Source organism: Microtus ochrogaster, chromosome 4 (assembly GCF_000317375.1).
Source record: "Microtus ochrogaster isolate Prairie Vole_2 chromosome 4, MicOch1.0, whole genome shotgun sequence".
In the NCBI taxonomy this organism is placed as follows: domain Eukaryota; kingdom Metazoa; phylum Chordata; class Mammalia; order Rodentia; family Cricetidae; genus Microtus; species Microtus ochrogaster.
In genome coordinates, this window is record NC_022011.1 from 51598960 (window position 1) to 51624934 (window position 25975).

At 48.0% G+C, this 25975-nt stretch overlaps 2 protein-coding genes across 2 annotated transcripts; both read left to right on the forward strand.

Annotated features, from left to right (window-relative positions):
• The first annotated feature begins 3404 nt into the window (after positions 1-3404).
• On the forward strand, positions 3405-6789 carry LOC101993677 (odorant-binding protein 2a-like). The gene is made up of 6 exons (XM_013355529.1): positions 3405-3491; positions 3992-4125; positions 4361-4431; positions 4887-4997; positions 5524-5625; positions 6713-6789. Exons 1-6 carry the CDS (start codon positions 3405-3407, stop codon positions 6787-6789), a joined length of 582 nt encoding a protein of 193 aa, XP_013210983.1.
• Positions 6790-22891: 16102 nt separating this feature from the next.
• LOC101993965 (odorant-binding protein 2a-like) lies at positions 22892-25580 on the forward strand. Its single transcript, XM_005346738.1, has 6 exons — positions 22892-22978; positions 23479-23612; positions 23850-23920; positions 24376-24486; positions 25011-25112; positions 25555-25580. Exons 1-6 carry the CDS (start codon positions 22892-22894, stop codon positions 25578-25580), a joined length of 531 nt encoding a protein of 176 aa, XP_005346795.1.
• Positions 25581-25975: the final 395 nt, after the last annotated feature.

Here is a 25975-nt window from a genome sequence, read left to right on the forward strand (position 1 = left end):
GCCTGAGATGAGCTGGCCCATTTGCTGGAGAGCTTGCCTTGGTGCTGAGGATGAGGGAAAGCCGGTGTCCCTGCTTGTTTTCAGTTATTGGTGGAGTGGGGGGGGATCTCCAACCCTAAATGTGGAGATCTCTCTCTATCTCTATCTCTCTCTATCTCTATCTCTCTCCATCTCTCTCTCCATCTCTCTCCATTTCTCTCCCTGCTTCCAAGTTCTATTACTCTGCCCTGTTGACTGCTCTGTTAACCTTTGGGATGGTAGCTCCTCCCTGAAGAATAGCACAACTGTCCTTGTATGCTGTCCCTCATTATCCCATAAATTTTGCTTTGTTCTAGGTTTTTCATTAGTTGATGTTACAGCTTGTTAGATTAAAGTTGACCTACTGCAGCTCTATACTTTTACACCAGTTCACCTCTATCATCACTTTTAAAGTAGATCCCTTGTAGACAACAATAGCCATCGTACGGTTTCAGCCCTCTGGACTAGTCCTGCATTGTGTTTGATGGATTTTGATCATTTGCATTTAATGTAACTATTGATCTGTTAGGAATGATATTAAGGGCAGTTTTAGCACAGTACTACAAACTAAATGATTTAAAATCCAGAAATGTGGACATAGGATGGAACTTGGTGGTAAGGTGCACCAAAGCCTGTGCCAGGCCTGGGGTAGGTCCCAGCACTGTTAACAGAACAAAACCAGAAACCTACATCAATTTCTTGATCGGATCTGGAGGCCAGAAGCCTGCCATCTGGTGATATTTTAAGGTCATATATTCTCTTTTTAATGAGAAAGTTAGAATTGTGAGCACAGGACTTGGCTCTCCTGAGGACCCTCTGAATCACAGGTGGGACATTTCATGTTGTCTCAGGGAGGAGGGAGCCCAACCCCACTATCCTCTCAGATTCCGTCCATGCTGACAATGTATCAGCCAGGTTTTCATCATCGCCTCAAACACACGAGAGGGCAACTTAAAGAAGGAGTTATTTTGGCTCCTGGCGTCAGAGGTTCTGCCCACGATGGTTTGGTCTCATGGCCGAGGGCCTGTGGTGAGTAGAACATCATGGCAGAGAAGGTTGAGTGGAACAGCTGGCATCTCGTGCCGTCAAGGAAGCAGAGAGGAGGACAAGGTGTTCTGCATGACTGATTTCTACCAGCCCTGGCCTCAGTCTGCAGTCTCTTCAAATAGGGCTGTCAGCTGGGACTAAGCCTTCCTCACACGAACCTGTGGGGGAAGCTACACACCCATTCATGACTGTGTGGTTTTCAACCTCACACCTGCCCTGCAAGGCTATGGGGTCAGAGAACAGAAATGGGAGATGCAGTTACTAGACCGGGAAGCTGCTAGTCTCTCTGGTGTTAAGAAATGACAACCACAGTGGCAGGGGACAGTAAGGGTCACCCATCAGCACTTTCAGCTGTAGCCACCCCAGCATGACACTTCAGGATTCAAATAGAGTCCATTCCACAAAGGCAATAGCAGCTATCTGCTGCCACCTTAGTTTAGTCATGCCAGGGAACATACTGGAAACCTTGAGACAAACCAGGTGCCAAGACTCAGGTGAGAGAAATGGATAGTGAGAGCCACCAGGGAAGTTCCAATGACCTCCAGCAGAATGACAGCGTCCCTGGCTCTGTCAATGACATGGGCACATTGTTCTCCTCTGATTCAGGGAATCAAACACAGGTGCCTGTGTGGTGAGCTGCTCAGAGGAATGAATCAAACACGCTGGTGAAGGACAAGCTGGCAGGTTCAGAGGCGCCGCACCCTTGATTTGTAAATGATAGCCTGTTTTCTAATCTCTGGTCTTAAAGCTCTCCCAACTCACACCCAGAAGGTGAAGCCTCCTGACCAACACCTTCTATAGTGAGGTAAAGACCTGGGCCATGCCAGCTCCTCAGCACAAGCCAGGGCGAGTCAGAGGGTGCTCATTAAGATTGTTTGTGGATACTTGAGCCCGTCCACCTTTGATCCAGACAGGCACAGCGATACCATTGTGGGACCAGCACCCATCTCCTGAGCCTTGGAGTGTAGACAGCCACACAGGAAATGAAATCCTTCTCCAGACCTGACCTTCTAGGTTTCAGGGCAGGTGGCCAAGTTCAAGAACTGCAGAATGGGGAGTGGAAGGCACAGTTTCTACTGGGAAGGAAGCTGGGCTAAGGCCTGGAGCCAGGGCAGATATCATGAATTCAGAACACAGTTTGACACATCGGGTCGTGGTGCTTTTTGCATCATTTACCAAAAAAGAGTGTGATCGGGCCATGTGGAGAGCCTGTGTTAGCCCTCAGAGCTAACAAGGAGGGAAGCTGTGGACTCCAGAGGAACGAAGTTCAATAGGAGCACAGGGCTGGGCTCAGGTCAGGCTGTGATGGACACTGGTTCTTCATCCCACCTCAGGGCACAAGATGGCAAGAAATGAACACACATGGACCTCAGTTGCACCAGGGCAGCCCAGGCTCTGAAATGTCCTCTCAGCAGGTGCTCAGATGACAAGAACAGCAGAAGGCCAGGACCCCTTGTTGGAGATGAACCCCCCTGAGCTCATAGAGGTGAACCCCACGAGAGGTGACTCCCACCCACATGTCCCTTCAGGGGACAAATATTCCTGTGTGGTTGGAATTCTTCATGCAGCCGACTTAAAATCATTGAACTACGGAAACAGAGCCCTAACTGGTGGTTGAGGAGATGGCATTGTTCTGGCAGTGAAAAGGACCAGGACATTGGAAAGTAAGGAGTGCCCTGCAGAGCCCACAGCTGGCTCAGGGTCATGGTGTGGCCTAGTATGGCAGGGCATCTGCCCTGATGATCAAACTGACAAGAGTCAGGAGTCTGTGCCCCCACTTGCAGGAAGGTCCAGCTGGGATATCCATGCACGAAAAGGACAATGAAGTAGGCTCCCTAACGGGCAGCGGCCAGGCCATCTGGGGACTAGCAACAGTCTCTGGTGGTGTAGCTCAGCCCCATTCTCCGCACAGGAGGTCAAAATCCAGATCTCAGTGGACATAGCTCAGGGAAGCCATGGCAGATGGGGGACAGGGCTGTAAGGGAAGTGTGGCCCTCCCTCCCTGCCCAATGAGTAACCTCCCTGCCTCTGAGTCACCTGTCTTCCCAGGGTCCTTTGTGAGTACAAGTCTTGGTGGCACAGACATTGCAGGATATTGTGTGTCTTTCTTTGTCTGTGGGTGACATTGAGCTCATTGCCATTAGATCCCAACAACAACAGCCTTCCATCTCCATGATGGATGTGAATTTGGCCATGATAGAAGGACGGGAGGGACGTGTTCAGTGCCAAGTGGGCATACATCCCTGGCCACCGGGGATATAAAGGTCACCATGTGAGCAGCCAGAGCAGACCTTCCCCAGGTGACCTGCCTTCTGTGAGAGCCCAGCTAGCGACTGAAGATGAAGCGCCTGCTCTTGACCTTAATACTTCTGGGGCTGGTGGCTGTCCTGAAGGCCCAAGAATTTCCATCAGATGACAAGGAGGATGTGAGGAGGGGAACGTCAATGGGGAGGGATGGGATATAGGTATGTCCTTCTGCTTGGTGCTCGTAGATTTGAGCTGAGGTGCAGCATGTTTCCTTGAAGGTTGAATTTGACCTTTCACTAAGCAGTCAGAACGGGGCTTCCACTATTCTAACAGAAGATAGGTGGCCTCCTGAAGATAGGGGTTTAGAACAGAAAGCAGATTTTGGTGAGGGTTCCTTGTTCACATGATACCCAGACCTAGAAGGCCTCATAGACAATGGCATTCAGCCAGTGCTGAGGTGTAGGCCTCAAGAGTTTAGGTACCTTGATGGGGAGCACACACTTTCTACCATCATGGGGCTGGTATCTATTTTCTGACCAAGGTCCTGGGATATAAAGTTAGCCCTTCTCAGTGGCAGCAGCCTGGGCCCTGAGTGTCTACTCAGGTGCTATCCCATATGCTGGAACCTGGATAGGAAGAGGGCCATGATTGGGCATGTGCAAAGCTTTGTCTCCTGCAGTACTCTGGGACCTGGTATCCAAAGGCCATGATACACAATGGTAGCCTACCCAGTCACAACATACCCTCGAAGTTTTTCCCTGTGAAGATGACAGCCCTGGAAGGAGGAGACCTGGAGGCCGAGGTTATATTTTGGTACGTGTCCCCAGCTGTGGGCCTCCTTATTTGTCTGTCTCTCCCTTGCTATCCTGGCTATATGTTAAGTTTGGGAAACTAAAAATCTCCACCTTTGAGGGACACAGTCCCAAGCAGTATCCTAAAGCAGGAACGTGGAATTTAGGAGATCTCCTGACCAGGGCTGATTACCAAAAGAGCTGAGACACTCCACTGTGGTGCTGAGAGCAGCCTGACACTGGACTTGTGTTTACAGGAAGAACGGTCAGTGCCATAACGTTAAAATCCTGATAAAGAAAACTGATGAGCCTGGCAAATTCACCACCTGTGAGTCCCTGTGTCTTAGGGTGTCCTGCAGCGGCAGCCCTTGGATAGATGGGTCCTCGCCTGGTCCAGCTCGTAGGACAGGCCATCCACTCACTTTCTCGTACCAGATATAGAGGTTGTTGTGTAGTCAACCCTAGCATCTGACTGTCTCTTGGTCTCCTGCCTAGATCTCAGTTCTTGACCCATGAGAAAACTATGCTAAAGAGTGGAAAGCCAGGGAGGGAGATGGATGCTCAGGCCTGGTCCAACCTCAGCCCCCTTCTCTGAACATCTTAGTTGACCTTGACATCTTCCAAGAAATGACTCCTGTGTAACTATGGAGATGATGGAAAGGCCAGGGTTAGACTAGACAGGTCTCCTGGGTGACCACCGAAGTGTTCCTAGGTGTTCCCTCACATGGGCTGCAATGGTGCCTCAGGGATAAGAGACTAAGAGTTATTTCTGTTCACCTGCAGTTGACAACAAGAGGTTCATCTATATCACAGCGCTGCTGGTGAAGGACCACTACATCATGTACTGTGAAGGCTGCCTCCCTGGGAAGTTGCTTGGCATGGGAAAGCTCATTGGTGACGTGCCATGGAGGCCCTAAGTCCTGTGTCTGGTCTCTGCTTCCACCAACCATGTCTGGCAATGGGAACTGAGAAGCCTCTTGATGCTGTGCTCAGGGTACTGCCCAGGAAATGGGTGAGAGGGACCTTGGGGCTTTTGTGGCCTTTGGAGACCTGAGCACTCAGGAACGGTCTCAACCCCAGAAGCCAGCAAATGCCACTTCCGGGGAATCTCAGTCAAAGGTCAGGTCAAAGGGAATGTCTTAACAGAGGTCTTTATGATAGGTAGCCATCTTCCAGGGTAGGGGACAGCCACATGGCCCTTAGATTTAGGGCTCTTACAGGTCTGTGGAGTGACCTGCAAGACTGCAGCGGTTCTCCCTAGGGCCAGAGGGTCCATCATGTCAGGGTGTCCACACTCAGTTCGTTGTTAACCGCCAGGCTCCTCTCTCAAACTTTGTACAGGTTAATGCTCCTGTCCCTGTGTCTCTGGCTCTCTGCAGAGCATAGCCTCACCCCTTAAGCCTGCCCAACCTCCACACAGGGAGAAACCCTGAGGGAAACCCAGAGGCCATGGAAGAATTTAAGAAATTTGTACTGCTTAAGGGACTCAGAGAGGAAAACATCCTTGTACCAGAGTTAAATGGTGAGAACAGGACTGTCCATGCCTCTCTCTGTCCCCAATGTCACTGCTAACATACTATGAGGCCCCCTACCATGTCTGTCTCTGTGCTTCTGCATCCTCTCTGTGCCAGGTCTTATTGTCCCTTTCGTGTTGTTTCATGTCTGTCCCTGTCCCCTGTATCTCTGTGGTATCTCCATCATTTCCTCAGGGTCACAATGTCACATTCTGTGCCTCTGTCCCTCGGTGTCCTCATGCACCTCCAAGTCTCCTGTGCTTCTGTCCACTCTCTCCCTTGCTCTCTCTGGATCCCTGGTTTCTGCACTGAACCTTCAAGGCCCTGTCACCTTTCCCAGGGTTGCCAGGCTCTGCCTCAGGTCTTGGCTGAGGGGGGGGCGGGGTCTGAGCCTCAGCTGTGATGGGGTCCTCTACAGGAACCTTCTCACCCCTGGGCTTTTTTTGGTTTCTACAGAGCACTGTGTGCCTGAAAGTGACTATGGTAAGTCTCTCCCCATCCCACCCCATCTGTAGGAATGTGGAGAAGCCTAGAATGTGGAGCTCAGGAAGCCCTGGTCCTCATCCCATCCCTACAGACAGGTGTTGTCACCAGAGAGGTGGCCCTGAGTGTAGCTTCCAGGACAGCTAGGAAGTCCTTCCTGTTTGTCTTGATATCTCCTAGTCCCTGGTCTCTGCCTTGCCCTGTTCTTCCCATTCTCTCCAGGGAGGCAGAGACCTGGCTGTTCATGGGAGTAGTGAGGGATCTCTTCAGAGGACCCCAGCTCCTAGCAGGGACCACACAAAACCATGGGGAAAGAGATCTCAGTCCCATATGTGCCCTGGGCCATCCCTGTCCATGACTCCCCTGACTGCTGCTCCTTCAGAATTGGGGGGACTTATCTCTTCTCTCTGTCACAGCAGCTACCCAGGTCTGCACCTGCTGAGCAAGCCTTGCTGCCCAAACCTGACTGGCACATCCTTGTACCTCACCTCTCCTGGACCAAACTCCCCATTGCCCGTCCCCCAATCCTTGTCCAACCCTCTCCCACCTGACACCAAATAAATACCTTTAGCAGTCCTCTGGCTCAGCCAAGGGCCTTGGGTTGGCTTGAAGAGCCCTGCTGGCAGCAGAGACAAGGGGAAAAGTACAGCGACATTGATGGGCTGGTGCCCAAGGAGCATGGCATCTGACTTTCCTGGAGAGCCATGTGAGGTCCTAGAGCCCCACCTGGTAGCCACTGGCTGTCAGGCTGGACCCTGTCTGGAGTGGCTGAGAAGCCCCTGGAAAAAAGCAGGGCTGTGAAGGGTCATCAGGGCTTTGGGCAGTGTGACTGTCACCACCAGGCTTCTAGTCCAGGAGGACTTGGTGAGCTGCCGGGAAGACCCCTCCTCAAGAAGCCTAGGGTGGAGCTAGGTTTGGTAGCTCCTCCCTCATGTCCCCTCAGGAAACATAGAAGCAGCCACAGCCTCCCCCAGCCCAGTTTCCCACCCAGGCCTCTCCCACCGCTTTTCCAAGTACAAGGGTGTAGGAACTACAGATGACAAAAGACATACCAGGAGACTAGAATCAGATAGAGCCTCGTGGCAGAGATGGGGGTACTGCAAAGCTCTGAGCTGCCACCCAGGGCAGTCTGAGGGCTTCCCCTATCTGGAGTCCTGACTCAGGCCAAACACAGGTTTTTGCTTCAATGCAGAGAAGAATTTCAGGATGAACCTGTATGAAGCAGATTTGGTGACTGGCTGAAAAAGAAAGTTCAAGAAGAGTATACAGGAACTCCAGATTTGCGGACACGGCCATCTCAAAGGAGAGAGTCACAGTTTAGTATGGGGACCTGAAACCTTTGTTATAAACATGGGTAAAGAAAGAGACACTCAGGGAAATAATAGAACATTCCCAGTTCTCAAGGGAGAGCTGCTCTTTAGTTTAGCTGTCAATACTGTCTTGATAGCTCTCAAATTATGTCTCAAAATAGATAATAAAGATTCCAACCCCAAAATTCTGAGCAAATCAGGGAGTTTGTTATGAGATTGTGTCTCCTAGAGGAATCAGAAGCTTCCCCATAAAATCTCATCTGCATGGCGGCCTGACCATGAGTTGAAGGACAACAGCAATAGAGAAGCTAAGGTGGTTGGGGAACAGACAAGAAGAGACCTCAAGACCTACAGGAACAAGGGGATGCTGGGAACAGGAGAAATAGTCTTCTCCAGGGAAGAATAAACCAACTGATTATTTAATATCAGATGGTCAACCCTGAAAACAAACACTCAGTAAATAGTATGTAGACTGAACAGGTTGTGCCTATATACCTATATAATATATTCCTATATTATATATATTATACATATATATGTATAGCCACAGACAGATGAGATGAACAGATAAAGAAAATGCCTGTGTGAAGAGTGGAGTTTTGTTCAATAATCAAACAAAAGGTAGTTTGCAGAAAAAGAGAGACAGGATCATATATATATATATATATATATATATATATATATATACACTTAATGAAAAAAAAGGCTGTGAATTTGAAAAAGAGCAAGCAGGACTATATGGAAAGTGTTTGGAGGGAGGAGGGATATGATATACTTATAGTATAATCTCAAAAAATGATGAAATAACAATATTAAGTCTAGTCCAAAACAGCAATTTAAATTATCTGTGATCCTCTTAAAGACCAGAAAAGTTAACAGTGAACATAAAAAATATTATTCTTAAATTGGTTTTTTTTTTGTTGTGTGGTGTCTACATAAAATTTCATGCATATGTATGTTTGTGTACCATATAAACTCTCAAGGCCTGGAGGGGTACTTGTATTCCCAGCACTGGGGAGGGGCTCACTGGTCAGCTAGCTTAACTTCTGAGTGCCAAGTCAGAGAAGAGACCTTGCCTCAAAAATAGCAAGGTAGATCACAACCTGGGGAAGGACACCTGAGGTTGACTTCTGGCCTTAAAATAATAGAGATTGACCTGCCTCTGCCTTTGCCTCTGGGACACTGGGATTAAAGCCATGCAACACCATGCCTAGATCATCTTTGTCTAGCCCTGAAGCATTGCCCTCTCTCCAGAACAAAGCCCTGTCCGCATCAGCCCTCCTGCCTCATTCTTCCTGCCTCTCTTTCCCCAAAAACTTCCTTTTGCTTTATGACTGAACAAACCTCCACTGTTCACGCATGGCGTTTTCTGTATCTGCTCATCTCAGCCGTCTGTGGGTATCTAGGCTGATTCTGCATCTCGCTGTGTGAGCACATGGCAACCAACACACATGTGCAGGTTTCCCTGCGCTAAAATGACGAGAATCTTTTGGGTATAAACGCGGGGGTGCTTGCCGTAGCTGGATCATTTTCAGGTTCTATTTTTAGTTTTCTGAGGAGCCTCCAAACTAGTTTTCATAGAGGCTTCTCTAGTTTCTGTCCCCATAAACAATGTGTTAAGGTTCATTTTCCCTGCAACAAGAATTTTTGGGCAAATGTCTTCTTGACTGCTGCCATTCTGAACTGAGTGAGGGAACGAATCTCACTGTTGTTTTTATTTGCGTTTCCCTGATAAACAAGGTAAAACACTACTTCATGTGTTGTTGATGATTTATTCTACCATTTTGGGAACTCGTTGTTCAATTCATTGCTCATGTATTGGTTAGATGAGTTGTTTGGTGATAAATGCTTGTTGCTTGTGTAGCTGGCAAAGATTCTTCCCCTAAGTGACCATCTCTTAACTCTGTTGATTATTTCCTTGACTGTGCAGAAAGAATATTTAAATTTCACACATTTCCTTTTTGCTTGGGATTATTTCCTGTGCAATTTCAGTCCTACCCAGAAAGTCCTTTTCTGCCTGTATCCTGTGTCTTGAAGTGTTTTCCGTTTTCCTCTCCAGCAGTTACAGGTCATGCATTAAGGTCTATGTCCCATTCAGATTGTGTTTGCACAGGGCAATAGCTGAGGTCTAGCTTCATCTCCTGTGTGTGGGCATCAGTGTCCCCAGCACAGCTGACGAATAGATGTCTGCCTCTTCCCCACTGTGTGCTCTGAGCACTTTTGTCTAAAGTCGGGTGGCCGCAGCTATGTGTGTTTGAGTCTGTGTCCTGTATTCTACCACATGACTGGTGTGCCTGTTTCTGTGCTAGTAACATGCTGTTTTTGTTATTGCAGCTGTGTAGTATAGTTTAAAACCAGGTGCTACAACACCCCCAGTATTGCTGTTTCTGCCCAGGATGACTCTGGCTTTTCAGGCTTTTTGTGCTCACAAATGAGTTTTAGGATTCATTTCCTGTTTCTGTGACATGGGACTTTTGACAGAAATTTGTATTGGAGCTAAAGCCTGCTGTTGGCAATATGGTCATTTTCACAATACTAATTCCCTCAATCCATGAACATAGTGTTCTTTCTGCTATTGTGTTATCTAGTTCCTTCCATGCTTTATTATTTCTGTAGAAATTGAACATTTCTTCTCCTCCCCTTCCTCCTCCTCTTCCTTCTTCTTCCTCTTTTTGGCTGATATGATTTGGACATTTTCATGGTCTCACAGCTTGATTGTTATCATTATTCAATGCAGAAGAGCTAATAATTTTTCATATTGGCTTTATATTCTACTGTTTTGCTGCAAACTTTTAAATCAGATCTCAGAGTTTTCTATTTAATTTAATAAAAAGTAATGTAATGTGCATATAAGGATAGCTGAACTTGCTCTTTTCTTATTTATAGACTCCATTTCTTTGCCAGCCTTATTGCTATGGCTATGACTTCAGGCACTGTATTGAATAAGAGTACTTCAGTTCTTCCCTGATTAGAACAGTGTTGGCTTTGTTGAAAGTCTCCCATCACCTACTGAAATGATAAGATGACATCTGTCTAAAGTTTGGGGTTGGGCTGCAATTACTAATTTGTGCATTCTCTTGCTTTCTTAGAAAGAAACCAGCTTGGTCATGTTGCCTGACCATTCAATGTTGCTGAGTTCAGTTTGCAAGAATTTTATTGAGAGTTTTTGCATCTGTGGTCAACAGAGAAATTTATCTACAATTTTCTTCTTATATTCTTTTAATATCAAAATAGACTTGGTTCATAGAATGAAGTTGGCAGAAGTCCTTCTCTTATGGTATAGTCTGGAGAGCACTGGTGCTGATTCTTTTTAGTCTTTGGGAGAATTTAGCAGTGACTCCGTCCTCTCCTGGGCTCTTCTGTGTTGGGAGATTATCACTGCTTTAACGCTGTTGCCCATTATAGATCTATTAAAGTAGTGCATTCCTCTTGATTTAGCTTGGGTAGGTCCTGTGGGTGGAGAATCTTTACAGATCTTCTCAATTTTTTAGTATTTTGCGGTATATTTCAAAATCAAACCCTTTCATAATTTCCTCAAATATTACCTTGTGTGGTGCTGAAGTTAAGAACACTTGCTGCTCTTGCAGAGGACCTGTGTTCAGATTCCAGTACCCACACACTGGCTTACAATCATCTATAACTCCAGTTCCAGGGAATCTGATGCCTTCTTCTGACCTCAGGGGAACCAGAAACACAGGTGGTGCACACGTACACATGCACACATGTAGGCAAAATCATCATCAACATAAATTTTTACATCTAAATAATTAATTAGCTTGAAATAAGCATATTAACAAAAATGATAACCTTGTAAATTTTAAAAATTTTAAGCATTATAGAAGAATTTGATCATACTAAGGGTGGGAATGGTGTTCAATGCCTTTAGTCCCAACACTCAGAATGCAGAGGTAGGTGGATTTCTAAAGAGTTTCAGGTTAACCTAATTTGCATAGGGGGACCTTGACTCAAACAAATAAACATTAGAAGATAGAAAAACCTCTCTGCGTTCATAAATTAAAAAATAATATTGTGAAAATGACTGTCCCTGCAAAAGCAATGTAACCAATTCAGTCCAGTAACCATAAAATTCCAATTACATTCTTCACAGGAATAGAAACATAGAATTCATATGGAACCACAAAATACCCCAGATAGCCAAGATAATTTAGAGAAAAAGCAATGCTGGCCTTATCATCATGTCTGATTTTAGGTTTATTGTGGTAGCAGTAGAAACAGAATGATGCTGGCCTGGAAACAGACCCAGAAATCAATTAAACAGAAGAGAATAACATGAATCTTTGCAGTTTCAGCCACCTGATTTTTGACAAAGTTTAAAGTATACATTGGAGAAGTCGGCCTCTTCAACAAATGGAACTGTTGAATCTGGATATTCACGTAGAGAAGATTAACGTTCAATCTCCATATCTCAGCCTGCTCAAAAGTCAACATCAGATAAATATGGACCTTAATCTGAGACCTGAATTTCTAAAGCAGGAATTTCAGGAAAAAGAAGGGAAAGCATGCCAGAACATCTGTATCGGCCAATGCACTCTGCACGGACTCTTATCTCCCAAGTAGTAAGGCCAAAATCTTAACGAATGGGACTTTGGGTATTAAAATTTTTCTTACGGGAAAGGAAACACAGTGTGTACAGAGAAGTTCTTTGCTAACTACACATCTAGGATCAATATCTAGACCAGTGCTCAGCCTTCCTTGTGCTGGGACCCTTAATAGAGTTCCACATGTTGTGGTGACCGCAACCATACAGTTATACTGCTGCCACTTCGTAACTGTAATTTTGCTCCTGTTATGAACCATAGTGTAACTAGAATATATGTGAGTCCAAGGATTTCCCAGCCCACAGGTTGAGAACCAGATCTAGGCTATGAAAACCTCAAAATACTAAATAACAAGAAACCAAACAAACCAATCAGCAATGGGACTGATAAAATGACCAGTCAGTTCTCAAAGGATGGGGTCCACATGGACTATAAACATATGGAAGATATTCAGCATCACCAGCCATCAGAAAAATGCAAGCAAACAAACAAACACAGTGACCTGAGTCTCCATCTCACCGGTGCCAGAGTGGCAGTCACCAAGGAGACGGGTAACAGCAAAAAGCTGGGGCACATGTGTTCGTGGGGAGTCCTTACACTCCGGTGGTGTCAGTCTGCACTAGGGCAGTTTCTAACTCCTCAAACAGCTAAAACCTAACAACAGAAAACACTACCAGAGGGTCCTGATAATCTGCTCTGGAGTATTTACCCCCAAAGTCAAGTCAGCACACCACACAGACTCTTAAAGTTTGCTGGAGAAAATGTCACAACCACTAAAGTTGGCCACCAAGGTTTCCATCAACAGGCTAGTGCATGAGGAAAACATGGTTTACATAAACAGTGGACTCTTTTTGGCTGTAAAGAACAAAATTGTATCATCTGTAGAAGGAAATCAATGCAACCGGAGATTAGGGCACGAAGTACAAACATCAAATTTCGTTTCTGGATCCTAGAGTTAACAGAAACCTGAAACCATCTTAGATACAGATGACGAGAGAGCAGAATTGAAGGAGTCTAAGGGACAAACGGGTGCAAAACAGCTGAGAACGGGGAGAATTACGCAAAGCAGACTGTGTGCGTATATGGGAACAGTCTTACACAGCTCTGATGAACAAATAGAATTAAAACCAATTCTATTGGCACACTAAAAGACTGTAAAACTATACAAAAAAGAAAAGAAAAGAAGAGACAGGGAATAGGGTGGTCTGGTGGGGGGAACAAAAAGGAAAAGAAAAGAAAAGGAAAAGATTATCTAATCACATAAACTGAAAAACAGGATCAAATGCATGAAGGGGCTTAAAAGAATGAGACTCTTTGGGACCCAAAGTGTCGGTGTGTCTTCTTCCTGGGTCCTGTGAATTTGGAGGCGGCCAGGTGCACGGGGTGTATGTGGTCAGCTGAGCTTGTGGACTCTTGTCTCTTCTCCCATTTAGTCTGTGCTGGCCCCACGTGGGACAACTGAACACAGGAGCTGTCCTCACTTTGGTACTTTCCCTTGCGTACCAGGGGCCTCTGCTGGCCACACTTGGCTATGCAGTCTGAGTGCTTTGCCAGCCCTTTTTCCCCCTCACCTTCCTTCCTCAGTTCCTATCCAGGAGTAGCTAAAGTTCTAGCTGAGGGGAAGAGAGGGTCTCCGAGTGCACTGGGAGTGAGCCAGCGGCCGCGGACCTGAGATCTGTCTGGGTGGAAGGACCTACATTCAAAGGCCACCACACTGGAGGCTGCAGCTGGGAGGAAGAGTAGGCCGCTAGAGTCAGGGATCTCAGAGTCCACAGAGCCACACTCAAGGCACTGATAGACCTGCTGGCCCCAGCTCAGCGCTGTCAAACTCCAGAGTATTTTCAGTCCATCAGGTCAGCCCCAGACACAGCCAGGGTGGGGACCCTTTTCCCATGCACTTCACTGCCTGGCCCAGCTTCCTGCCAGTTGGACTTTTTGGTTACTCAATACCAGACACCTACTCTCCATAGCTGCCTCCCAAACTCTCACCCTGGAGCTGTGTGGGAGGTTAAATTCAGGGTCCCTGAGTTGCCATGGTTCCCTGCTCCTGGCCTGCAAGAGAGAGCTGGTTTACATATCAGGTTCCCTCTCAGGATGGCTCCTGGCCACAGCCCTCAGAGCTGGGCCACTGCTCTCCACAGCCCACCCACCTAGCTAGAAAACCGACTGTTCTCCACAAGATCAACATCTGGATTTGAGCTGTGGCCTTGTCCTGTGGCTCCCAGCACCAGGACTACCTGGCTGTCCTTGGCCTGGGGCTCCGACTCCTCCCTCACAGTGGCCACAGTGAGTTGTGCTTGGCTCTCTTCCTTTGGCTGAGCTTTCTCTTTTTGTTTCTACACAATTCCCAGCTGTACTGGCCCTGCTTTAAGAATGTCTAAAGCAGGTTCTTTCTCTCTCTCTTTAGCTTTCTCTCTCTCTCTTCCTTATCCTAACTCTTCTCTTCCGCCAGGGCCCATGGAGTCACCTTCTTCCCTCCATCCATCTGGACGTCTCTGATTTAGGTGCTGACCACGTTGGACAATCACAGTAATTGCTATTGAACCTGTTGTAAGCTTTTTCTATGTCACCCATTAGGAATTAGCTCCGGTCTGTTTTGTTCCTGGTCTTGTGCCCTGTGAACCTCTGGCTAAAGGCAGTCAGCAGGGCGCTCTGCGAGTCCTTCTTCAGAGGTGACTTGGCTATGAGAACAAAACAACACAGGCCCCGTGGTTATAAACAGACATTGATTTCACAGTTTCAGAGCCCAGAAGCCAAGGTCAAGGAGCCAGCAGATTTGGGTTTGCTGGGAGCCCATTTCCTGGTTCTCGGAGGCTGCGAACCACTGTGTGCTTACACTGTGGAAGGGAAGAACCTGGTCTAAAAGTACCAATTCTGTACCTCTGAAAGCCATGCCCAACCTCATCTTCTTGAGGTTGGGTCTCAACACATGGTGAAGGAGACACACACTAACACACACAAACAAACCAGGGATTCCTTCCAGGACTTCTGAGTAGTCACAAACCACATCCAAACACCTGTTTTCACAGAGAGATCCTTTTGTACCTGGGGAAGAAAGGTTAAAGCGGCTGCTTCCCGACTCTGGCAGATAAACAGCAGCAAATGACCTAGCAGGTGTAATTTTTAAATTCATTTTATAAACCAACCACAGTTCGCCCTCCCTCTCCTCCTCCCTCACCTTCCCCCAAAACCACCCCCATCCACTCCTCAGAAAGGATAAGGCCTTCCATGGGGAGTCTACAAAGCCCGGCACAGTAAGTTGAGGCGGGACCGAGCACCTCCCCCTGCATCTAGGCTGAACAAGTTACCCCAGCAAGTGTAATAAGAGGAGAAAAAGGGGAGGTCTGTGTTAGAATGGGCTGGGATGTGGTTGTATGTTCTGATTGAGCGTGTTAACTAGGTGAACCAAAGGGGGCTTTTGATTGTTGAACTTCATACGTTGATAGCTGGGCCTGGGTTGTCAGCCTCAGGAGGAAGAAGTGACCAAATACGAAAATAGACCTTGGTGGCTAGCTTTAGGAATGTAACCTAAAGGTTTTTAGCAATGCAGAGGAAATGAGGAGAAGGGCAAGGCCTGCCTGAGCCGTGCTCCACACTCTCGAATCAGCCAGAGTCCCCTCACATGGAGGGTAGGTGGACACAAACATCTGGACTATTGTGAGGCCCTCTGAATTTCATCACTGTCTGAGCTTCGACCACCAAGACTTGCCCCTCGGTCTTTCAGTTCTTGGTGTCAGGTGGTGCTCTTCAGCATCTTTGAATTTCTCCAGATTATGTAGTTTCCTGAGGCTCACCCAGGCAGAGATATTGCAAGGAAAATGTTTCCCTTGATGGGAAAGACTGAGAGAGGATGGAGAGGAAGAGAGAGAGGGAGTGAGGAAGTGTGGGAGGGAGAAGGAGGGGGGATGAGGAGAGAGAGGAGTGGGTAACAGGCTAGAGAGAACATATTGTCTATGTTATGCCCAGACTGCAGAGTTCTCCAAAAACCAACAAGGAAACCAACTGAGTCCCATATAAAAAACCAAAGAGACTTTATTCTTTTTTTAACCTTTTTTAAAAGATTTATTTATTTATTATGTATACAACATTCTGCCTTCATGTATGCCTGCACGCCAGAAGAGGGCACCAGATCTCATTACAAATGGTTGTGAACCACTATGTGGTTGCTGGGAATTGAACTCAGGACCTCTGAAAGAGCAGCCAGTGCTCTTAACTACTGAGCCATCTCTCCAGCCCCGAGCCTTTATTCTTATTCAAGTTTGAATTCAGACTCTTTGTGTGTCCAATGAGTTAGCACAATCAGAGAGACCCAAGCTCAGCTGGGACAGGGTTTTATGATAGCAGAGGTTGGGGTGAGGTATTCCTAAGGTTCAGGACCCCTAATGGGCTCACATTTGTCTAAGGGTGTCTTGGTGAAGGGAGTAGGTGTGCTGGGCTAAGGGATATCAGGTGATCCTACCTACAATAGTCGGAACATTAGGAATTTCCTTTGGATGGTCTGTTCCTGGGTGGTGCCTGGGTGGTCTCAGTTTGTGGTCTTTCTTGGAACCAGGTATTGCCTTAGGGTAAACTCCAGAGACTCAGGCCTACTTTCTGGTTGGTCTCTATAGACCTGTCTTGGCAGGTGTGTGCCAAGCTACCCTGGGCCCTGAGACAACAGGAGAGGAATGACCTTGGTGTTACTAAAGGCTCTACCTAGATTCAGGAAAGTGCAATGTTATGAAAAATTTTACAGAATGCATCTGACAAATTAGACAGAATGAGCAAAGGACATACACTGTTGGAGCTCAGAGTCTCCTGACCATTGCGGGCTGAAGACCTGCCATTCCTGGCAGGTGTGCTGGCCACTCCCTCACTGTAACACAGAGCTTCTGGGAGCTTCAGCCATCCTCACACCATGTTCACAGTACAGACTGGCCAGGGCGGGCGGTAGAGGAAGCTGCAGAGGAGATGCATGGGAGTAGTCTTACTCTAAGTGACACACAGATCAGTCACGGACAATCAGAGCAGCTCAGAGAGGTAGGGCCAAGTCTCTTGCTATCCAAAAGGTGAGACTTCTTGAATGGAGGGGGCCAGAGTTCAAAGAGTGATAGCAAAGTGGGGGAGGGGGGATTCAGGAGGGCAGAGCCCCTCCTAGGAATCAGGGCTTCTTCCTCAGTAGAGGTTAGTACCCTGAGTTCAAGTGCTGTGATGTCCAAGAACTGTGTGCTGTATAACGGTTTCCTCCGGGACTGGCATATTCCATCCTGGAGGGAAACTGTGAACAGGAAGGCAGACATGTCAAAATAGTTCAACAGCTCCAACAGCTTCAGGAAGGCCCTGAAACTGATCAGATTATCTAGGTCTTTCTCTGTCAGAGTAAGCGATAAAAACTGAGAGTTGTCAGACAAACACAACTGCCAAGAAGACTTTGAGGCCAGACCAGGTCTTAGAAGAAGCAGTTTCAGGGACCTGGCTCTGGATTTAGTCAAAGATAGAAGGGGCTGTGGAATCTCCCTCTGTGACTAAATAAGCCTCTGAGGCCAGCTGTGTGACAAGAGTGTCCCTGTATGTGGAAGTCCAGAGAGGAGACTGTATGAAGCTGTGAAGGTGAAGCCTGGGTTGCCTTGGAGACCCCAAGATGTCAGAGATGCCAGAGTTGTGGGTCACCAGCCAAGGACAGCAGCTAACAGGAAGAGGAACCAACCCAAGAGAAAGAAGTGGGTTGCAGTCAACGAAGCTGGAAGGAGTTGGAGATCTGAAGAACGCTTTGACATTAGATATGGAGAGGCAGAGATTAGAGTTTATTCATCTGGTTTTCAGTTTTGCTTTGGCCCAGTGTTTCCTCACTATGCTCCCTCCCCCCCCTTTGAAATGGTAATGCATATCCTGTGTCATTGTATGTTGTAAGGATGTGATCTACTTTTTCATTTTGATTTTACAGAATTTATAGTTAAGAGATTGCCATGAGCATCAGAGACTTTGAACTATGTGTTTTTAACAGTGTTGAGACTGTGATTGGACTAAATGCAGTTTGTTTGATGATATGGCTCTAAGCCTATGGGGGCCGTGGAGGCGAATGTTGTAGTTTGAGTTAAAATGGCCCCCATAGGTTCATAGGGAGAGGCACTACTTAACAAGAATTAGGAGGTGCTGCCTTCTTGGAGTAGGTTTGACTTTGCTGGAAGAAGCTTGTCACTGGAGGGTGGGCTTTGACTTTAGCCCAGGCCCAGAACCCCGTGGCTCTTTCTCTTCCTGCTTCCTGCAGATCTGGATGTAGAACTCTCAGCTACCTCTTCAGCACCGATTCTGCTTGCATGATAGCCATGCTGCCCACCATGATGACAATGGGCTAAACCCCTAAACCTGCAAACAAGATGCAAGTAAATGTTTTCCTTTATAAAAGTTGCTGTGGTCATGATGTCTCTTCACAGCAATGGAAACCCTAACTCGGAGACATTCTGCAATACTTTTTTGTTTTTTAAATTTTCATTTTAAATATCTATTTATTTTTATGAGTATAGGTATTTTGCCTGTGTGTATGCCTGTATATTGAGTGCTTGCTTAGTCTCTGTGGAAGACAGAGAGGACATTGAATCCCTTGGAACTGGAGCTATAGAGTCCTGTGAGTCATACTGGGATTGTTGAGACTAGAACCCTAAGAAGAAAAATGGAGAGGGAGAGAGAGAGAGAGAGAGAGAGAGAGAGAGAGAGAGAGAGAGAGAGAGATATTAGTACTCTTAACCACTGACCCATCCCTACAACTCCTCATATTAAGAATCTTGATACAGTCTTAATAATTTGCCCTATAGGGCCTTGAACTTGTTCAGTAACGTGAGCAGGTCACGGACTTACCATCCTCCTGCCTCAGCTTAGCAAATAGCTTAGCTACAGACACACATCTTCTCATTTTCACTAAGTTCAATGTTTCACTTCCCTACAGGTTTCCTCTTTGGTCCATGAACTGCTCAGAGTTGAGTTGTGGCATTTTGAAGCCTGTCTAGGAACATACCCCACCTCCCTCTGGCGCTGAGGTCTGGAGTGTGCTCCATGACCTTGGTGGACACTTCCCACACACTTTCAGTCCCTCACAGTGTGTCCAGGTCATACACCACTGGGACAAGTTGCACACGGTTGTTGCACGCTGTGTGATGTATAAAAGGACTGCGGGTAGCGCTGCATTGTGAGGAGAGTTCACAGCTGCGGGGTGAGAGCGAGGCTGAGGCCTTCGGTGTCCCTGCTTGTTTTCAGTTATTGGTGGAGTGGGGGGGGGCATCTCCAACCCTAAATGTGGAGATCTCTTTATCTCTATCTCTATCTCTCTCCATCTCTCTCTCCATCTCTCTCCATTTCTCTCCCTGCTTCCAAGGTCTATTACTCTGCCCTGTTGACTGCTCTGTTAACCTTTGGGATGGTAGCTCCTCCCCGAGGAATAGCACAACTGTCCTTGTATGCTGTCCATCATTATCCCATAAATTTTGCTTTGTTCTACGTTTTACATTAGTTGATGTTACATCTTGTTAGATTAAAGTTGACCTACGGTGTTGTGTTAGGAGCAGTGGGCTACTTTCCCGGCACCCGGCCGCCCGCACGGCTAGCTTGATACCCGAAATAATTACACGGAAACTGTATTCTTTTAAACACTGCCTGGCCTATTAGTTCCACCCTCTTATTGGCTAGCTCTACATATTAATCTAACCCATTTCTAATAATCTGTGTAGCCCACAAGGTGGCTTACCAGGGAAGATCTTAACCTACGTATGTCTGGACTGGGAGAATCATGGCGACTCTCTGATCCAGCTTCTTCCTCCCAGCATTCTGTTCTGTTTTCTCCACCTACCTAATTTTCTGTCCTCTTAAAGGGCCAAGGCAGTCTCTTTATTTAACCAATGAAATCAACACAAAACAGCAGACTCCCACATCACTACGGCAGATCTATACTTTTACACCAGTTCACCTCTATCATCACTTTTAAAGTAGATCCCTTGTAGACAACAATAGCCATCATACGGTTTCAGCCCTCTGGACTAGTCCTGCGTTGTGTTTGATGGATTTTGATCATTTGCATTTAATGTAACTATTGATCTATTAGGATTGATTTTAAGGGCAGTTATAGCACAGTACTACAAACTGAATGATTTAAAATCCAGAATTGTGGACATAGGATGAAACTGGGTGGTAAGGTGCACCAAAGCCTGTGCCAGGCCTGGGGTAGGTCCCAGCACTGCTAACAGAACAAAACCAGAAACCTACAAATATATTTTTGATCAGTTCTGGAGGCCAGAAGCCTGGCATCTAGTAATATTTTAAGGTCATATATTCTCTTTTTAATGAGAAAGTTAGAATTGTGAGCACAGGACTTGGCTCTCCTGAGGACCCTCTGAGTCACAGGTGGGACATTTCATGTTGTCTCGGGGAGGGGGAGCCCAGCCCCACTATCCTCTCAGATTCCGTCCATGCTGACAATGTATCAGCCAGGTTTTCATCATCACCTCAAACACACGAGAGGGCAACTTAAAGAAGAAGGAGTTATTTTGGCTCCTGGTGTCAGAGGTTCTGCCCACGATGGTTTGGTCTCATGGCTGAGGGCCTGTGGTGAGTAGAGCATCATGGCAGAGAAGGTTGAGTGGAACAGCTGGCATCTCGTGCCGTCAAGGAAGCAGAGAGGAGGACAAGGTGTTCTCCATGACTGATTTCTACCAGCCCTGGCCTCGGTTTGCAGTCTCTTCAAATAGGGCTGTCAGCTGGAACTAAGCCTTCCTCACACGAACCTGTGGGGGAAGCTTCAGACCCATTCATGACTGTGTGGTTTTCAACCTCACACCTGCCCTGCAAGGCGGGGGGTCAGAGAATAGAAATGGGAGGTGCAGACACTAGACTGAGAAGCTGCTAGTCTCTCTGGTGTTAAGAAATGTCAACCACAGTGGCAGGGGACAGTAAGGGTCACCCATCAGCCCTTTCAGCTGTAGCCACCCCAGCACTGACACTTCAGGATTCAAATAGAGTCCATTCCACAAAGGCAATAGCAGCTATCTGCTGCCACCTTAGTTTAGTCATGCCAGGGAACATAACTGGAAACCTTGAGACAAATCAGGTGCCAAGACTCAGGTGAGAGAAATGGATAGTGAGAGCCACCAGGGAAGTTCCAATGACCTCCAGCAGAATGACAGTGTCCCTGGCTCTGTCAATCACAGGCACATTGTTCTCCTCTGATTCAGGGAATCAAACACAGGTGCCTGTGTGGTGAGCTGCTCAGAGGAATGAATCAAACACGCTAGTGAAGGACAAGTTGTTAGGTTCAAAGACCCTGCACCCCTGAGTGGGAAATGATAGCCTGTTTTCTAATCTCTGGTCTTAAAGCTCTCCCAACTCACACCCAGAAGGTGAAGCCTCCTGACCAACACCTTCTATAGTGAGGTCAAGACCTGGGCCATGCCAGCTCCTCAGCACAAGCCAGGGCGAGGCAGAGGGTGCTCATTAAGATTGTTTGTGGATACTTGAGCCCGTCCACCTTTGGTCCAGACAGGCACAGCGATACCATTGTGGGACCAGCACCCATCTCCAGAGCCATGGAGTGTAGACAGCCACACAGGAAATGAAATCCTTCTCCAGACCTGACCTTCTAGGTTTCAGGCAGGGGGCCAAGTTCAGGAACTGCAGAGTGAGGAGTGGAAAGCACAGTTCCTACTGGGAAGGAAGCTGGGCCAAGGCCTGGAGGCAGATATTATGAATTCAACACAGTTTGACACATCGGGTTGTGGTGCTTTTTGCATCATTTACCAAAAAAGAGTGTGATCGGGCCATGTGGAGAGCCTGTGTTAGCCCTCAGAGCTAACAAGGAGGGAAGCTGTGGACTCCAGAGGAACGAAGTTCAATAGGAGCACAGGGCTGGGCTCAGGTCAGGCTGTGATGGACACTGGTTCTTCATCCCACCTCAGGGCACAAGATGGCAAGAAATGAACACACATGGACCTCAGTTGCACCAGGGCAGCCCAGGCTCTGAAATGTCCTCTCAGCAGGTGCTCAGATGACAAGAACAGCAGAAGGCCAGGACCCCTTGTTGGAGATGAACCCCCCTGAGCTCATAGAGGTGAACCCCACGAGAGGTGACTCCCACCCACATGTCCCTTCAGGGGACAAATATTCCTGTGTGGTTGGAATTCTTCATGCAGCCGACTTAAAATCATTGAACTACGGAAACAGAGCCCTAACTGGTGGTTGAGGAGATGGCATTGTTCTGGCAGTGAAAAGGACCAGGACATTGGAAAGTAAGGAGTGCCCTGCAGAGCCCACAGCTGGCTCAGGGTCATGGTGTGGCCTAGTATGGCAGGGCATCTGCCCTGATGATCAAACTGACAAGAGTCAGGAGTCTGTGCCCCCACTTGCAGGAAGGTCCAGCTGGGATATCCATGCACGAAAAGGACAATGAAGTAGGCTCCCTAACGGGCAGCGGCCAGGCCATCTGGGGACTAGCAACAGTCTCTGGTGGTGTAGCTCAGCCCCATTCTCCGCACAGGAGGTCAAAATCCAGATCTCAGTGGACATAGCTCAGGGAAGCCATGGCAGATGGGGGACAGGGCTGTAAGGGAAGTGTGGCCCTCCCTCCCTGCCCAATGAGTAACCTCCCTGCCTCTGAGTCACCTGTCTTCCCAGGGTCCTTTGTGAGTACAAGTCTTGGTGGCACAGACATTGCAGGATATTGTGTGTCTTTCTTTGTCTGTGGGTGACATTGAGCTCATTGCCATTAGATCCCAACAACAACAGCCTTCCATCTCCATGATGGATGTGAATTTGGCCATGATAGAAGGACGGGAGGGACGTGTTCAGTGCCAAGTGGGCATACATCCCTGGCCACCGGGGATATAAAGGTCACCATGTGAGCAGCCAGAGCAGACCTTCCCCAGGTGACCTGCCTTCTGTGAGAGCCCAGCTAGCGACTGAAGATGAAGCGCCTGCTCTTGACCTTAATACTTCTGGGGCTGGTGGCTGTCCTGAAGGCCCAAGAATTTCCATCAGATGACAAGGAGGATGTGAGGAGGGGAACGTCAATGGGGAGGGATGGGATATAGGTATGTCCTTCTGCTTGGTGCTCGTAGATTTGAGCTGAGGTGCAGCATGTTTCCTTGAAGGTTGAATTTGACCTTTCACTAAGCAGTCAGAACGGGGCTTCCACTATTCTAACAGAAGATAGGTGGCCTCCTGAAGATAGGGGTTTAGAACAGAAAGCAGATTTTGGTGAGGGTTCCTTGTTCACATGATACCCAGACCTAGAAGGCCTCATAGACAATGGCATTCAGCCAGTGCTGAGGTGTAGGCCTCAAGAGTTTAGGTACCTTGATGGGGAGCACACACTTTCTACCATCATGGGGCTGGTATCTATTTTCTGACCAAGGTCCTGGGATATAAAGTTAGCCCTTCTCAGTGGCAGCAGCCTGGGCCCTGAGTGTCTACTCAGGTGCTATCCCATATGCTGGAACCTGGATAGGAAGAGGGCCATGATTGGGCATGTGCAAAGCTTTGTCTCCTGCAGTACTCTGGGACCTGGTATCCAAAGGCCATGATACACAATGGTAGCCTACCCAGTCACAACATACCCTCGAAGTTTTTCCCTGTGAAGATGACAGCCCTGGAAGGAGGAGACCTGGAGGCCGAGGTTATATTTTGGTACGTGTCCCCAGCTGTGGGCCTCCTTATTTGTCTGTCTCTCCCTTGCTATCCTTGCTATGTTTTGAGTTTGGGAAACTAAAAGATCCCAGACTTTGAGGAGACACAGTCCCAAGCAGTTTCCTAAAGCAGGAACATGGAATTTAGGAGATCTCCTGACCAGGGCTGATTACCAAAAGAGCTGAGAGGCTCCGCTCTGCTGCTGAGAGCAGCCTGACTGTGGACTTGTGTTTACAGGAAGAACGGTCAGTGCCATAACGTTAAAATCCTGATGAAGAAAACTGATGAGCCTGGCAAATTCACCTCCTGTGAGTCCCTGTGTCTTAGGGTGTCCTGCAGCGGCAGCCCTTGAATAGATGGGTCCTTGCCTGGTCAAGTTTGTAGAACTGACCATCCACTCACTTTCTCGTACCAGATATAGAGGCTGTTGTGTAGTCAACCCTAGCATCTGACTGGCTCTTGGTCCCCTGCCTAGATCTCAGCTCTTGACCCATGAGAAAACCATGCTAAAGATCAGAAAGACAGACAGGGAGATGGATGCTCAGGCCTGGTCCAACCTCAGCCCCCTTCTCTGAACATCTCAGTTGACCTTGACAGCTTTCAAGAAATGGCTCACGTCTATCTATGGAGATGATAGAACGGCCAGGGCTAGAATAGACAGGTCTCCTGGGTGACCACCGAAGTGTTCCAAGGTGTTCCCTCACATGGGCTGCAATGGTGCCTCAGGGATAAGACACTAAGAGCTATTTCTGTTCACCTGCAGTTGACAACAAGAGGTTCATCTATATCACAGCGCTGCTGGTGAAGGACCACTACATCATGTACTGTGAAGGCCGCCTCCCTGGAAAGTTGTTTGGTGTGGGAAAGCTCGTTGGTGAGGTGCCACGGAGGCCCTAAGTTCTGTGTCTGGTCTCTGCTTCCTCCAACCATGCCTGGCACTGGGGGCTGGGAAGCTCTTGGTTCTGTGCCCAGGGTACTGCCCAGGAAATGTGTGAAAAGGACCATGGGGCTTTTGTTCCCTTTGGAGACCTGAGCACTCAGGAACGGTCTCCACCCCAGAAGCCAGCAAATGCCACTTCCAGGGAATCTCAGTCAAAGGTCAGGTCAAAGGGAATGTCTTAACAGAGGTCTTTATGGTAGGTAGCCATCCCCCAGGGTAGGGGACAGCCACATGGCCCTTAGATTTAGGGCTCTTACAGGTCTGTGGAGTGACCTGCAAGACTGCAGTGGTTCTTCCTAGGGCCACAGGGTCCCTCAGTGTCTGGGTGTCCACACCCAGTTCGTTGTTAACCGCCAGGCTCCTCTCTTCACCTTTGTGCAGGTTAATGCTCCCATCCCTGTCTCTGGCTCTCTGCAGAGCTGAGCCCCACCCCTTAAGCCCACCCCACCTCCACACAGGGAGAAATCCTGAGGAAAACCCAGAGGCCATGGAAGAATTTAAGAAATTTGTACAGCGTAAGGGACTCAAAGTGGAAGACATCATTGTACAAGAGTTAAATGGTGAGAACAAGACTGTCCATGCCTCTCCTTGTGTCCCCAATGTCACTGCTACCTGTCTGTGGCCGACAACCATGTCTGTCTCTGTGCTTCTGCGTCCTCTCTGTGCCTGGTCTTATTGTCCCTTTCGTGTTGTTTCATGTCTGTCCCTGTCCCCTGTGTCTCTGTGGTATCTCCATCATTTCCTCAGGGTCACAATGTCACATTCTGTGCCTCTGTCCCTCGGTGTCCTCATGTACCTCCAAGTCTCCTGTGCTTCTGTCCACTCTCTCCCTTGCTCTCTCTGTATCCCTGGTTTCTGCACTGTACCTTCAAGGCCCTGTCACCTCTCCCAGGGTTGCCAGGCTCTGCCTCAGTTCTTGGCTGCGGGAGGGTCTGAGCCTCAGATGTGATGGGGTCCTCTACAGGGCCCTTCTCACCCCTGGGCCTCTTTTGGTTTTTACAGAGCACTGTGTGCCTGAAAGCGACTAGGGTAAGTCTCCCCCCCACCCCGCCCCACCTGTAGGAATGTGGAGAAGCCTAGAATGTGGGGCACAGGAAGCCCTGGTCCTCATCCCATCCCTACAGACAAGTGTTGTCACCAGAGAGGTGGCCCTGAGTGTACTTTCCAGGACAGCTAGGAAGTCCTTTTTGTTTGTCATAATCTCTCCTAGTCCCTGGTCTCTGCCTTGCCCTGTTCTTCCCATTCTCTCTAGAAAGGCAGAGACCTGGCTGTTCATGGGAGTAGTGAGGGATCTCTTCAGAGGACCCCAGCTCCTAGCAGGGACCACACAGAACCATGGGGAACGAGATCTCTGTCCCATATGTGCCCTGGGCCATCCCTGTCCATGACTCTCCTGACTGCTGCTCCTACCCGGCTAGCTCAG